Below are 16964 nucleotides of genomic sequence, written 5' to 3'. Positions count from 1 at the left end.
AACTAAAAATAACTGCGGCAACCCCCTTGGGGGTTGCAACCCACAGGTTGGGTTCTAGAGTTTACATAAGAACTCTTTGCTGTATAATTATTTACTGCATTATTTGCTGTATAATATTTCTTTCCTCTTTGCTTATATATGCATTATTATATTTATTCATTATGAATGCCTCTAATAGTATTTTGAGTATATAATGATATTAATGATTAGTTTAAAATAAAGCCCTTTTCTGTTGTTTAGAGCCCATTTTGAATTATTGTTTTGTCTGTTTGCCTGCTCTTTTTTTTTAGCGACTAACCATCCACACACACTTTGTTTTTTTCCTTCCCCCTCCCCCCGTGTAAAAGGGTATTTCTTATATCAAAGTTAATTACTAAATGTGAGTTTCTGAGATACAGTTGAGAGAAATTTTCCATGTTTTTCATTGTTAGAGGAATAGCAATCTAAACAAAATTTAGGTGTGCTTCTGATATTTGAATTGTATATGTTAAGCTGTAATTCATTTTATTATAAATGACATTTTTATTTATTTTTTTTTATTCTGCTGATATAATATTTCATTGTATTATAAATGGTGGTGGTTTGGATGTAGTGGAGAAGAATTCTACATTTTTGAGTAAGCCACTGCAGGATGTAATATTTATTTATGACACATTTTTGTAGATTAGTTGAAGTATAGATAACCTTTACATATGTATAATATATACATTCCCTTATGTGTGAAAATAAATCCACATTCATCAGAATGAATGTTCTGTTCATGTGAATATTTAAAAATTATGAGAGATGAAGTGAATTTTTTTTTTTTTTAAATTGAAGTTTTTGATTAAATCTTCTTTTCTTTTTATATCAGCTTTCAAAAATTGCTTTTTTTTTTGCTTAATTTTAGGCAACTTACGATATAGATCAAGCCCTTGTGTTATGCCAGTTGAATAACTTTAAACCTGGCATTCTTCATCTCTATGAAAAAAGGAAACTGTGAGTCTTGTTATTTTGGAATTTTACCATAACAATTTAATAATTTTAATATTAATGCATAAAGAAATCAATTTTTTTTTTTTTTTTTTAAATACAGTAAAATTTTTGTTATTACTACAATAAGTTTGCTTTGAAAATTTATGCTTAACTCTTTTCAGCCCAGCATTATTTTCACTGTATTCCTCAATATAGTTCAGCTGTTTAAAAAAAAAAAAAAAAAAAAAAAAGAAGGGGGATAAAAAAAAGAGGGCTACTTGAAATGTGATGTTTATAAGTTAATTATTTTTGGCTTTATATAAGCTGATATATAAAACAGCATGGTAAACCATTTTGAAAACTATTTCTTGAAACATTCACCAGAGTGCATTCATAGTTTTGTGGAGCATGTCTACTAGTATATGAAACTGTTTCATTTCTTCTACCTTTAACACTTCTGTCAGTACATACTGCACAATTTTCTTATTTAGGTTCTCATCTTTCATCACAAAAAGAAGACAGCCATTCAATATGTATTCTGTATCTGAACTTGATATCCTTTTTCTATAAAGAATGTTTGAGACATCTTATTTGAGACATCTCCTACTAGCTGAACAAGCAACTTCTTTTGAAACTGCTTGTGACTTTGGTTTTTTTTTTTTTTTTTTTTTTTTTTTTAAAGAAGAATCTGCCACCTTAATCAAGATGAAACCGTTCAGAGTTGAGAAAACCAAAAAGTACTGTGAAACTGTTTTTGGATGAAATGAAGCATGATCCTTGAAGTAAAAGTCAAATGTGGTCTTATCAAGCTGCCAGTAGTACCCCTGAAAGCCAGAAAAACAACTTACACCATTTTATTGATTTTTGACTGAACAGATGACTAGCACAGTAATGGTCAGATCAGTCTACAGCACCCATATCTGTTATGTATTCACAAATAGTGACTGGCTTTTCATTTGGTTTTCCTCTCCTTTTACTTTTCCTGTTTGGTCTTACTTTAGTTTTGGTATTTGGAAAATAGAAGGCATAAGTACAGTTCTTTTGTCTTTCCGATGCTAACATTTGAACTTTATTCTCTTTTAAAAACCAACAAGTGTTTTTCAGTTTTATTTGTGGTCTTCAATTTCTTCCTGTTTCTCATAACAGTGCCTGTCAGATGTATTTTACTTTATGAAGTTGTTGTTCTGCTAACTGAATACTTGTGTAAAATCAGTCAGTGAATAAATGAAATCTGCTATAAATGAAATGTGATGCACAATGAGACATGCTCCTGAAGTAAAAATCAAGTCTGGCATTATCAAGCTGTCAGGGCTAGGCTTTCCAAAATATGGCACAATAACTGATGTGTGTCCAATCTCATTTGTAAATAGTTTCTTCTTTATGAAGGTAGCAGATCCATCTCAAAAACGACCCTATGTCACATGCAAATTTGAAAGAAATTGCTTGTTTAAGCTAGTAGATTTCCTCATTTTCTGATAAAAGATGAAAATTCAAAAAGATGAAAGAATGTTCATTGTGTTCTGACAGAAGTGTTAGAAGTGGAAGAAAAGAAATAGTTTGGTATTATGAGTCATGCTCTGGAAAGCTAGGATTGTAGACTTTTGAAAGTATTATATAAACAGCTTTCAGAGAAGATTCCATATCATTCAAAGACTTTTCAATGGTTCACAGAGTTTAAAGAAGACTTTTTGGCCTGTTGAAGATAATTCTCACCCTGGCTGCCCAAATAAATGATTTGTATTTGTGATCTGATTGGGAGTGATCAACATTTATCTATCTGCAAAGTTTCTAGTGAAATTGGCATTTCTTATGGTAAATGTCTGTGATGCATTTCAACAAAGCTTGTATCCCACATCCTGACTGATGATCATAGAGAGCAATGAGTTCTTATATGTCAGGATCTTCATCAACGTGCTGCTGAATTGCATTTTTGTTAGGATATTAGCATATATGTGCAATGTATTTATTTTTACCATTCCTTCCATCCATATATAATAACCTCAGCTCCTAGTAGATGGATTTTTATTTAGTTTTATATTAGAACCTAATAAAATTTACCCAGCCATTCCAAAATTCATTAAAATTGGACCAAGAGAAAATCTGGCAATTATTCAAATATATTTTGTTTAGAATGATTTTTCTTGAATTCCCAAATTTAATTAAAATCTGAAGAGAAATCTGGAAATTATTTATTTATTTCTTTTTCCTGCATATCACATAAGTTATATACGTATATTGTGGCTGAAGCACTGGTTGTTATGGTTGTTACCAAGCGTTGGTTGGAGGAATGAATGGTTATTATGGTAGATATGCAGAAATGAAATGTTTCTGGTTTGTGCATAAAAGGTGGTTTGTTTTGTTGTTGTAAATCACGAATTATTACTATTTTCTAATGCAACTGAAGTGTAACTCACTAGTACATTAACTAACTTGTTTCTTCCGTCATTACTTTTAAAGAATCATGGCTATATGGCTATAACACAGAAACAAAGGCCCAGTCCTTCCAGTTGATGATTTTATTTTCTCCAAGGCCCAAAAATATCATGACAATTGTGACCAAAATATAATATCATTCTTATTATATTTTGTAACTCACAAGACATTGTTCATTTGAATTTGTCCTAAATGGTCAAACAGTGACCTAGGAATACAGGAACTCCCGACTTATGTAATACTTGACTTAATTTCTCTAGCTTGCACTTTTCAGTTTATTGGGCTTTTCTGTTAGTGCAGCTATTTATAAACGGGTAGTAAACTTGATCTTATTGCATTTGTGATAATACTGAAAACTGCAATTATGTGGGTTTTTAGGCTATTATCATGAAATCTGTTTCCCTTCACTGAAATCTTCAACAATATTAAAAACAAATTTTCAGAAACTTCTCTTCATTCCTATTTACGTATTACAATGATGAAGGGAGAGCGACCAACGAAAAGTGCAAGTGGTGGTAGTGCTGCCAGGAAACGAAACAAAATTTATTGACAAAGTTTGTCATCTATTACATGGAATTAGGTCTTACTGCTTGAACAGTGAATACTATTTTAAGGGACAGTGCACATATAAAAGAACATGTCAAAGGATCAATGCACTGAAAATCAACAGTAATCACAAAACAGTGTTCAAGTTCAATTGAAAAGCTATTAATAATATGGATGGAAAATCAGATTCAGAAGCAAGTGTCCCCGAGTCTAATGACCATTCAAGCAAAAGCAACAAGTATTTATAAAGATATTAAGGATAAGTATGGTGAACCTCAACCCAATTTTGCGACAAGCAATGGGTGGTTTAATAGGTTCAAGCATCGCGCTGGTTTTCACAACATTAAAGTATGTGGTGAAGTCGCCAGTACCGATTCTGCAGCTGCAGAGAAATTTTGTGATGTGTTGGAAAAAATTATTGATGAAGGCGGCTATTCAATGCAGCAAATTTTTAGCGTTGACGAGACTGCTCTGTATTGGGAAAAAATGCCGGATTGAACATACATTGCCAAAGAGGAAAATACATTGCCAGGTTTCAAGGTGTCAAAAGATAGGGCCACGACTTCACTCATCCAACCTATGGATCAGGGTGTTATTTAGAATTTAAAAGCATACTATTTACGCACAAAATTTGCTCGGGTATTGTCTGCAGTAGACAATGAGAAATATTTTGCATTAAGAGACTTTTGGAAATCTTACAATATTTACTACGCCATCTTAAACATTAATAAGGCCTGGGTGGAAATTACTAAAAGTTGTTTAAATGGCGCATCAAAGAAAATATGCCTACGGCACGTAAAAGGCTTCAAAGGATTTGAAAAAGACGAATCATATGAAGAGGTTAGAGATAAGATTGTAAAGGTTGCAGAGCTACTTCAGTTGAAGGTTGTTGCCAAAGACGTGGAGGAGTTAATAGAGGAAGAAGAGAAGGAATTATCTACAAAGAACTTATTGACTTGCAGGCAGCGATAGTGAAGGAAGAAAATGCTGACGAAGCTCAAGATGAACCAAATGAGTAGCTGAGATGCTTCATCACCACAGAGAGAGAGAGAGAGAGAGAGAGAGAGAGAGAGAGAGATGGCAGTGGCATTTTGTGAAATGGCGAGGTTTGAGAAGATGGATCCTGACAGCGAACGATTTTTAAAGGTTAATAAAGGGGTGAGTGATATGCTTAGTTGCTACAAAGAAATCCATGATGAAAAGAAAAAAACCACCGTGCAGTCATCCATTAATATGTTCTTTCGTAAGATTGAGCGGCCGACCCCTTCTAAATCATCCAAGCCCTCAACCTCTGCAGCGGCTTACTTATCAGCTGAAGATGTCGATTCTGGAAACAATGCTCGAGAGGTAAAAGTTACTGAAGTTATGCCTGTCTCCTCTCTCTTTTTGTAATTTTATAATTTTGAAATTTTTTAAAATTTCACGCTTTTGTAATTTTTGAGATAAAAAATTGAATAAATACAATAAATAATTCTGTTTACATGTTCATCGAACGTTTCTTTTTTGATTCAATCAATTCAGTGAGTACAGTTGCGAGTGCTGCACAAGCATGGGGGCAATTCCGACGTACTTAGCTTTCCGTGGAACGCAACCCTTACGTAAGTCGGGGTGTTCCTGTACTGCAAAACAGTTCTACAGCAATGTGCAAATGCTGTTCAGGGATTTTTAAGTGCGTGCATGCATGCATACAGTATTATTTTGTTAAATATATGCATTAGCTTATGGGGAAGAGTATCGTAAAAGACATACTTAGATAAATCTATGAGGAGGGTGTAGGTAAAGTATGTTACATAGACACAAGGAATAATATACGAAAAGGATAATACACAAAAACTTATCGCTGTATACATACAATTTGGGGGACTTCTTCCAGGGTCAACCAACCAAACTGAAAGATAAAAAACAATAAGAGGTTCTCTGTTTCAGTAATTGGCAAAATCAATTTTGAGGTTATATAACAAATAACAGAATTTAGGATTATATAAAATATAATATAAATTAAGAAATTTTGAATTTATATAATGCATAGTACACGTTGATCGTTGATCAGCGGTGATCAATGTGTATTATGGATTATATAAGTTCTTAATTTCTATTATATTTTATATAATCCTAAATTCTATTATTTGTTATATAATCTCAAAATTAATTTTGCCATAGTGCATACAGAAACTCCCTTATCGTTGATTTTCCTTTCAATTTGGCTGGTTGACCCCGGAAGAAATCATCCAAATTGTAGATATATAGTGATAAGTTTGTATATTACCATTTGTGTCTATGTAACATACTTTACCTATTACAAAATTAGATTTATCTAAGTATGTCTTTTACGATACTCTTCCCCATAAGCTAATACATATATTTAACAAAATAATACTGTACATAAATTACACTATGGATGTGGTGTATATATTGCCACTGCAATAGCACTAGCCCATAAATTCTGTATCAGCATGCTATCTCATATAATATATATATATGCTAAGCAGCTATTATTCTTTCCTTGTGCATGTAACAGAGAGACTCCGTGTGGGTGAATGTTCATGAAATTTTGTATTTGGGCTTGTTAAAAATATCTGGCATGCCAAACCGAATTTCATTAAAATCAGACAGTTATAAATTTGGCAATTATTACTTTTTTTTCCCCCCTTACAATTTGTATTGAAAAAAAAAAACGAAATTTCTAGATTAAATGTAGTTTTAATACTGTATTTGTCAACTTTAGACAGTCCGTGCACTCTTTATGCTAGTAAAGAGATATGTATATACACAGAGAAAAGAGACAAAAGAAAAAGTAATTTTTTTGAAACATTTTTCAAAATCATTTAAAAAAAAAGTAATTAAACTAAATGGCTAAGTTTAGAGAATGTAAACCTATAGAGTTTTATTAAATGTTCTATAAAGTTTTATCTTAGTAATATAATTATATTTACTTTTCATTTCTATTAATCACAGAAAATGGAAAAATCATTTGATATAATCAAACATACCAGAAACGTTACACGTTGTGTACATTAACTTTTTTTTTTTTTTCCTTAAGTTCCCTAGTAAGGTCACAGATTTGTATGACTGAGGAAATTATTCAGAATGTAACACAGGAACTGTTAGTAATTCCAAGAGAAGCCTATCAAAAATGCTTCTAGAATAATTAGTAAGCTTCCTCATTTCCCAGATAGTTCAGGCCCGAGATGCCAAATTATTTCTTTCTCTGCAGTTTGTGGTTAAGTGTGTTAGTGATGTGTTAATGTATGTACTGTAGTAAGTGTTGTTTATGTCAGGCCTCTTTGCCACCAGGCAGCAGGCTACACCTGGGCAACCTCCCTAAAGTTTTCTTTTTTGAGTTTAAGTTCTCATTTCATTTTATTGCTGTAATGTGGTTAGTGATTTCTTTTGAAATGGATAAGAAAAACTTTCTGAAAAGGAGGATTGCCTTTCTTGTTTTTATTTCATTTACTAACCTAACTTACCACCTAACTGGTCACTTGATGACACTACTCCTGCCTCCCTATGGTGAGGCTGGACCTGAGTGAAAAGAGATAATTCAGGAATAAAAGGAGTCAAAATGGATCAGTATAACATTATTATATATAATGAAGGAAACTGTCTCCATTACAACCCTAGCCAACACACATCTAAATGTCTCAAGCATTAAAAAAAGAGAGAGAGAGAGAGCCACAGAGTGAGAAAAGAAAATTAACTCCTCTCAACATGAAGTTGTACCTTCATTCATAACAGCTAAGCCTGTTGAGAAATTAGCCTCCTTTTTTAGTTCAGAAGGCCATGGAAGTCCAGAAATGATGAAATGATTACAATAAGGCAGTCTTTTAATAGAAACTTCAGTATCGTCAATCAGAGTAGATGTAGCTGCTAAAGACAAAGACCTTTGCAGGATTATTAGTTGAGATTACCCCATATAATAACCTGAATACATCCAGAAGTATTATTAGAGTGGGACTTACTATCCATCTCAGAAATATTTACTTTCAGAGTGGAAAGAACAGTGGAAGATACATGTAAGAAGAATAATGATGAAGAAAGATGGCATTCTCGGATAAAAATTACATGATCTACAATTTCTGCCTTTAATTTCCTTTTTATTTACCATAATTAGTATGTATGTATATATACACACACACACACACACACCCTGTCTGTGGTGGTTCCCAGACATATATCCATATCCACTTACTATCACTGTGGTGGAATACAAAAACATCTGCAAAATGGGCCTGACGTGTGGTTAGTGTGTTGTTAGTGATACGTTAGTGCATGTACTGTAGTAAGTGTTGTTTATGTCAGGCCTCTTTGCCACCAGGGAGCAGGCACCACCTGAAAGGCTGTTTTCTGGTGCCTGTTCCCCCAGCATGTGGAGCCAGGTTTGTGTCTCCTGTCTTTTAGGTCATCGTCCACTGTAGGCAATGCTTTACCTGTGGAGTCAGTCATCCCTGTACTCAGGTAGCCCAAACCAAAGTGCCATAAAAAAAAAATAAAAAAAAGTGGCATGGCAGTGCCTATTTGCACTAAGAAGGTTCATCCACAAGAGAGAGTGCTATACTAGTGGATGAAAAAAATAAAATAAAAAAAAAATTCAAATTGTTTCTGTCAAACTAATTAACATGAAATATTTTCATTGTCACACAGTTATCCTTCTCCGTTTTGCAAAAACTGACACAGAAAAATGTTGCAAAGCTAGAAATGAATGCTTAGAGCCAAATAAAGTCGTGTCCAATAAAATAAACGTTTCTTCCCCTCCACAACTACACAAAGGACTTAATTCCAGTCCAGGTTAACATTAGATTGCAACGACCCAAACATTTAGATTGCAGTGACCCAACGATAATATTTGTTAACGATCCTGTTAGCAAATATGTAGTTGTTATAACTGGAGAAAACCAAGGTACTTTAGCCAACTGTACTGCAACACTGACTTCAGGAGTGCAGAAACTAGGCACCCTACCAGCAAGCCCAGCTTCCCATCTAAATTGCCATACTTTATGTAATTCCTGTCATATAGCTTTTTCTCCTTTAACGCAGCTTCTGGATTCAATGTATTGTAAATAGTGGTAGAGTAGCCCTTCTTTAACAAACGTAACACTCCCCTATAGATAATGTATAAATCGATCGGCAGGGTACCAGCCACTACTTGAAGGGCATAAGCAGATACTGTTCTAAGGGCTTTCAAAATTGCCAGAAGCATAAAACGTTGGATGGACATTAACTTGGCTTTGAGCTTAACCTGCTGAACTCAATGAAACCACACAGAAGCTAAATAAGAAACTATGGGTAAAAATATTACTATATAATATAAAGATAAAGTTCTTTCTATGAGTCCCCATTCAACACAGGAAACCTTAATCACAGAAGCTGAAAATTGCTTGATGTATGCCAAACTTTCCACATGAGTATGAAATGAATAATGATTATCCTAAATATGTGATTTGGCTTACTAACAGTATCTGTTGCCCATAAATATGCACTGTGGGGGGGAGATGCATGATATTAAGTCTCCCCTTAATCAACATCTGCTTTGTCTTAACAGGAGAAATTCTGAGTTTATTCTCATTTGCCCACAAAGAAAGATCCTGAATAACTGTCTGTACTCTTGTTTCTAATAAACGATAAGTCCTTTCTGAAACACACAGAACAAGGTCATCTACATATACAATTTTAATCATATCATCAAACTGTTTCCTGAGCCATAAATCTAGAACTGCATTCCAGAGAAGAGGCCTTCCAGGAGATCCCCCCATGGATATACTCTGGAAACTGGGCGTATTAGCGAGTTGTGTTGAGCCAAAACCATAATTCTCCTGTACTCAAAGTATGAACGCATTACTCCATTTATTTGTTGTTCACAAAAGCTTCACATAATGACCTGAGGATGCTCAGCACTCCTACCAAAGAGAGTCAAAAGAACCCTCAGTCATAAAAATAGCCAAAATATATTTATCCTCCAAATTGTTATGGTGATCAATCAGTGAACAATCCTTATGAAAACCATACTGATCTGAAGAATAAAGGTTATGATCCAAAAACATCCTATGAAGACGACTGTATAGCAAGCATTCAAAAAGTTTCCCCCAAATTTGTAGGTAAGGAAATGGATGGTATGCCTTAGGATCTATACTTGATTTTCCTGGTTTTGGAAGGATTTTAAATAAAGCTAATTTCCAGATACCTGGAAAAACACCCGTCAACAAACATTTATTATACAAATGTTTGAGGATATAATTCAGCCGTTTTTTTAATAGCTATATTTTCCACCAAGTCAGGGCCTGGACATTTTTTATTATTTAATTTAGCTACTGCAGACTGTAGATCAAATACTGTAAATAAATCAGATTCTTCGCTTGAAATATATTCTTTATTAGCTAATCTAATATCATTCTGTACAGGAAGATCAGTAGATTGATCATCCACAGGAAACAACTGCAAAAGAATAGCAGAAATTGTGTTGTTCTATTCAGTTGTTTCATTGCCTTCATTGTGTTAAATATGTCATTAGTGAACACTTTATTTTGAGAGATTCTAGAAATGAGACCCCCATGGGTCAGTGTTACCAGCTGTAGAAACAGTCTTTGCATGACTTAAATTTATGTTCCTGAATTGCCAAACGATAAGCTTTCTTTTTATTACTATAATCAATAATCATTAATTAACCCAACTGCTCTTGTTTGAATAGAATCTAGGAGTTTAAGAGGAAATTCTTGAAACATCACCCCTGGATGTGAAAAGAATATTTCATGGTAAAGAAAATTCGTGCAGAGTCAGTAGTTATTTTTAAGAAGTAAGTTAAGTAACTTAGTTTTTTCAGTGCAGAGGAAGCAATATTTGTAATGTGTGAAGGTTAGAGTCATGCCTCAAACAAGAGCTGCAAAGCAAAACGTTTAAAGTAATAAAAATGATTTAGCTGGGGAGAGAGAGAGAGAGAGCTGTCAGTGGCAGTTCTCTTGCAAAAAAAAAAAAGCTATGTACACTGTTCTTCTTGCCATTTTTTTGTGGAGTTATCACTGGTAGGACTTAATACAGCCAATGAGGATGTTTAGTGTTCTTTTGTTGCTTGTCGTTTGTTTGTTATTTTGTTTTTAGGAGCATTAGCAACTAAGGCCATATTGCTCCATGAATATGCGATGGTCATTCCCTGACCTTTCCGCATCCTCCGTATTTGGTGGTGATGGGCTCGAACCCCGGTCTAATCAAGAAGCATGTGATACGCACTGCTGCTCCTTCCCACCTGGCTACGGAGGCGCCTCTCTTTTGTTGCAGGAAGTGTAAGCAAATTAAGTGCTAATTCAGTGTTCTGATCAGCTTACATGCACTTGAAGAACAGGGGTGATGGCCTTGAAGGAATAAAAGAGAGGGACTCATCAAGCATTTCGCCATCCAATAATATGCTGGACACTACACTCGTGTATCACAGATCACAGCTACATCCAGCACATCAGAATCCGCTGGTCCCAGAGGATGTAGATATTGTGGTTCTCTGTATTGTCAGGAAAACAGGAAATATATTTTATGAAAAGGATAGGTAAAATAGGATATGGATGGAATACACAAATAGAATGGATACAAAAATTTTGCTGATGCTATCAAGGCAGTGTTTAGATGAATCACTACCTTGCTAGCTTCTGATGGGGCGCCTCCGTAGCCAGGTGGGAAGGAGCAGCAGTGCGTAGCACACGCTTCTTGATTAGACCGGGGTTCAAGCCCGTCACCACCAAATACGGAAAATGCGGAAAGGTCAGGGAATGACCACCGCATATCCCGGAGCAATATGGCCTTAGTTGCTAATGCTCCTGAAAACCAAATAACAAACAAACAAACAGCTTCTGACGGGGGAGGGGGAAGATACGCAGTCTAACAGATTAATAACTGCAGGCAGAGCTGTAAGTGATTCTTATTCTGCTTCTATTAACCATGCATTAGTCTGGAAATCAAGAAGTTGGTGTTAAAAGCCTGGGGTGTGGACACTGGGAAAAATGAAGCATAGTGTTTAAATCTGTAACCGGACTATGTTACAGACCTAATCACTGTAATGAATATAATGAACAACTCTTAAAGAGATATAGAGTGGGCCATTAGATCAGAACGCTTTATAATGGCAGATTTTAACTTTCCAGATATTGACTGGAACCTGTGGATTGGTCACTTTCAAAGTAGCACGAATTTTCTGTATTTTTTGGGTGAAGTTTTCTACACCTGCTTATTAGAGAGGCAACGAGACAAAGCAATACTCTTGATCTGATTTTCAGCAGTGAGTCTTCATTGTATCAAGAATCTGCAGATAAAGAAACACTAGGTGGCATTGCTCACAGTATATTGATGTGGGATTTACTTAATGATGTAACTATTAACAAGGACAAAGGGAAGGACTTTTCAGTGAAGTTAAACATAAGGAAGGCACCTGGGGTGGATGGGATCTATCCAGTTGTATTAAAGGAGGCAGCAAAGGAAGTAAGCAAACCCTTAGCCACAATTATGAGAGCTTCCTTGGACTCAGGGGAGGTCCCCATGGACTGGAGGTGTGCAAATGTATCAAGAATATACAAAAAGGGTTCAAAAGGTAACACAATAAACGACAGACCTGTTAGTTTAACTTGTGTTCCGGGGAAAATAATGGAATCACTGGTTAAAGAAGCACTGCAGGATCATCTAGACAAGACTGCAGTAATAGTTACGACACGGCATGGGTTTGTTAAAGGGAGGTCTTGTCTGACCAGTTTGGTTAGGTACTATGATGTGGTCACAAAGGAACTGAATGCCAAAAATAATTTTGATATCATATACTTGGATTTCAGGAAAGCTTTTGATACCGTTTCACATGGAAGACTGCTGTACAAATTGGAGAGGTATGGCATTAATGGTAAGTTGCTACAATGAATAAAGGAATGGTTGAGTGGGAGACGACAGAGAGTGGTAATCAATGGACACTGCTCTTTGTGGACAAATGTTATTAGTGAAGTTCCCCAGGGTTCGGTGTTGGGCCCATTGTTGCTTTGTATATTTATCAGTGATATTGATGAAGGTATATCAGATTTAATGTCCAAGTTTGCAGATGATACAAAGGTTGGCAGGATTGTTAACAACAGTAAAAACAGTATGCTACTCCAACTGGATCTAGATAAGTTGGGAAAATGGGCTGAGAAGTGGAAACTGAAGTTTAACATTGACAAATGCAAAGTACTGCATATGGGTAGCAGTAACCCATATCAACTGGGTGATACTAAACTCAGGGTAGTTGAGAATGAAAAGAAACTGGGGATAATTGTCAATGGAGTCTTGCCAATGATATATAGGAATTTTGCTAGCAGGGACAGCGAGGTGATTATCCCGTTGTACATGGCAGTGGTCAGGCCACATCTTGAGTACTGTGTACAGGTCTGGAGGCCTCATTTTAGGAAGGATGTTGAGTTGAGAGGACAGGTACAAAAAAGGGCAACAAGATTGGTGAGGGGAACAAAGGGGTGCTCTTACCAAGAAAGGCTTAAGTTCTGCATATTGCAGCGCCTGGAGAGTAGGCACTTGCCAGGTGATCTGATTGAGGTGTATAAGGCCTTGAATGGATTGAGCAAGCTGAATGATGGGATTCTTTCTCTTGCTTAGACTAAGAACCACAGTTTCAAATTGAGGAAAGATAGTTGTTGTATATGTGTGTGTAAATTTGCCTTTAGCCAGTGTGTAGTTGATTGGTGGAACAGGCTTCCATCTTTTGTTGTGGAAGCCGATAGCCTAAATGAATTTAAGGCTGAGTTGTACAGGTATTTGGAACGATTATAAATTATTAATGGAAGGGTGAAATGGGAGGGTTTTTTTTTTTTTGCTTATGCTGCATAAGCTTGCTTTCTTGCATCGTATGCCTCTACTAATGCTAATGTTAAAACTGTTTCAAAGCTTCCTAGTTATAAGTTTATGGGGCTCCAGTTAGTAACTTTGTGCTGAACAATGACTAAAGTATCAAATATAAATGAGCAGCCATAGCAGTGCATGGGAGTAAAGCATGTGCATGGATATCACCTTTAAATATGTATTACCTTAAATTTGTGTATAATTTATCTCGTACTGGTTTGTGTTGGTCCAGTGCAGCAAATTAGCATAGGAATGGTACTGTTTCAACACCAGTATTGAAACAGTTTGAGAAAAGAATGCTGCCCTATGTTATTTCTCTGTCTTTATTGTTTGTGATGCTCTTTCCTCCATCAACAGAGCTTGGGTATAGGTTCACTTTAGAAACCACATCATTATCTACAAGTCCGCCTAAATTACTAATAGCATTAAACCCTCAAGGCACTGTTTTTATAGATGTTTCAAAGCTTCCTGGCTTTTCATGAGACGGCAGGTGGTGTTAGTGACCTTGTGCCAAATGATGAATAATGTATCTAATCTAAAAGGTTCAATGTAAGATTGCTCAGAATAGGTGCAATATCAAGCACTCCCTTCCCCTTTTGTAGGAGAAAATATCAGATATAAATTAAATAATCTATTAATTTGAGAGAGGACTGTTAGCATTAGTAGTGGCATATGTTGCAACAAAGTAAGGTTATACAGCATCAGCCAAAACACTCTCTCTCTCTCTCTCTCTCTCTCTCTCTCTCTCTCTCTCTCACACACACACACACACACACACACACACACACACACACACACACACACACACACACACACACACACACACAATCTATTCCATCCAAAAGTTTATCTAGTTCTTTCTTGAATTTATTTAAGCTATCAACTTCAACAATGACAGATGGAAGTTTGTTCCAACATATGTGACTCTGATTCTAAGTAATTTAAGATTAGACCTGGAGGTGCAGGGAAAATGATAATGGGGATATTTGGTACTTATTAAATATGAAATATTCATGTTAAATATCAGTTTAATCCAAATTGTAGAAGTTATGGATACATGTTTTGCTTGGCTTGAAAAGTTAAAAAAAAAAATAGATTTCTTTGTTTCACTGCGCATTCTCATATACCAAAACCAAAAGAAAATTAATGACAAAGAAAAGAGTTGATAATGAAAATGACTTGGGAATAATTATACAGTCCAGTATAAGATAAAGTATAAAGTCCAGTATAAGATTCTCTGAGCAATGTCTTTGCTGTTCTTCTTTACATCCTTTGTCAAAGGATGCAAAGAAGAACAGCAAAGAATTCTTTACTTATGTAAACTCTAGAAGGAAGGGGATGAATCAGATTGGTCCACTTAACATAGATGGTTCGACTATTGATGATTCTGCTCAAGTAGCTGAAAAACTGAATGAGTATTTTGCATCCATTCACACGTGAGGAGTTATTCAAGGAGGGGAATGCCAGAAGTTTTTCAAATTCTAACAGGGAGCTAAATGATTTTGTAATAATTGAGAGCAAAGTGGTGCAGAAATTATAGAAGTTAAACATAAAAAAGGCACCTGGGGCAGATAGAATCTATCTGTTCTATTGAAGGTGTCAGCCATAATTATGGGAGCACCCTTAGAGTCAGGGGAGATGTGCAAATGTATCCTCAATTCACAAAGGGGTGCAAAGGGTGAAACAAATAATTATATACCTGTTAGTTTAACTTCTGTTCCGGGAAAAATAATGGAGTCACTGGTTAAAGAGGTGATACAGGATCACCTAGACAAGACTGCAGTAATAGTTCAGACACAGCATGGGTTTGTTAAGGGGAAGTCTTGTCTGGCCAATTTGAGTGGATACTACAATGTGGTCACAAAGGAACTGGATGCAAAAAATAATTTTGATATCATATACTTGGATTTCAAGAAAGCTTTTGATACTGTTGCAAATGTAAGACTGCTGTACAAATTGGAGCAGTATGGCATTAAGGACAAGTTGTTGCAATGAATAAAGGGATGGTTGAGTGGGAGATGGCAGAGAGTGGTAATAAATGGACACTCCTCTATGTGGACTAATGTTACTAATGGAGTCCCCCAAGGTTAGCTGCTGGGCACATTGTTGTTTTGTGTATTTATCGATGATATTGATGAAGGTATATCAGGTTTAATTTCCAAGTTTGCAGATGATACAAAGGTTGGCAGGGCTCTTAATGACAGTAAAGACAGTATGCTACTGGAACAGGATCTAGAAAAGTTAGGGAGATGGGCTGAGAAGTGGCAACTGAAGTTTAACATTGACAAATGCAAAGTACTGCATATAAGTAGCAGTAACCCAAGAGAAACGTATCAACTGTGTGGCACTACACTCAGGGAGGTGAAAAATGAAAAAGACCTGGGGGTAATTGTCCAGTCAGATATGAAGTTCTCTGAGTAGTGCAGACTGGCTTCCAGAGCAGGTCATGGAGTATTTCAATGATATATATAGGAATTTTGCTATCAGAGATAAGGAGGTGATTATCTCTTTGTATAAAGCAGTGGTCAGCCACACCTTGAGTACTGCGTACAGGTCTGGAGGCCTCATTTCAGGAAGGATGTAGAGTTGCTAGAATGAGTACAGAGAAGGGCAACAAGATTGGTGGTGAGAGGAACAAAGGGGTACACTTATGAAGAAAGGCTTAAGTTCTGCAAGTTGCTGCAGGCGCCTCCATAGCCAGGTGAGCAGGAGCGGCAGTGCGTAGCACACACTTCTTGATTAGACCGAGGTTCGAGCCCGTGACCACCAAATACGGAGGATGCGGACAGGTCAGGGAATGACCACCACATATCCCCAGAGCAATATGGCCTTAGTTGCTAATGCTCCTAAAAAAAAAACCAAAAAAAATCTGCTAGTTGCAGCAGCTGGAGACTAAGCACCTGCAAGTGATCTGATTGAGGTGTATAAGGCCGTGAATGGTTTCAATAGGCTGAATGCTGATGGGATACTTCCACTTGCTCAAATTAAGAACCTGAGGGAGTGTAGATTCAAATTGAGGAAAGACAGTTGTAGAATAGATGTGCGGAAGCTGCATTTAGCCAGTGGAAGTCTGATTGCTGAAACAGACTTCCATCTGTTGTTGTGGAAGTTGATAACTTAAATAAATTCAAGGCAGAACTAGACAAACATTTGGAATGAATGGATCAGTGAAATGGGAAGTTTTT

The 16964-nt window shown here is 36.0% G+C and overlaps 1 protein-coding gene across 2 annotated transcripts in view; it reads left to right on the top strand.

Moving 5' to 3' along the window:
* The window catches only part of LOC150074894 (vacuolar protein sorting-associated protein 11 homolog), a 612407-nt gene that overhangs the window by 380425 nt on the left and 215018 nt on the right, over nt 1–16964 (top strand). For both annotated transcript variants that reach the window (XM_090389417.1, XM_090389418.1), the window contains exon 22: nt 890–978. In XM_090389417.1, coding sequence (XP_090245543.1) covers nt 890–978 — 89 coding nt within the window. The remainder of the gene's footprint in view (nt 1–889; nt 979–16964) is intronic.

Source organism: Mastigoproctus giganteus, unplaced genomic scaffold (assembly GCF_048544385.1).
Source record: "Mastigoproctus giganteus isolate SK-2022 unplaced genomic scaffold, ASM4854438v1 scaffold_16, whole genome shotgun sequence".
Taxonomy (NCBI): Eukaryota; Metazoa; Arthropoda; class Arachnida; order Uropygi; family Thelyphonidae; genus Mastigoproctus; species Mastigoproctus giganteus.
This window is presented reverse-complemented; position numbering and strand designations above follow the sequence as displayed.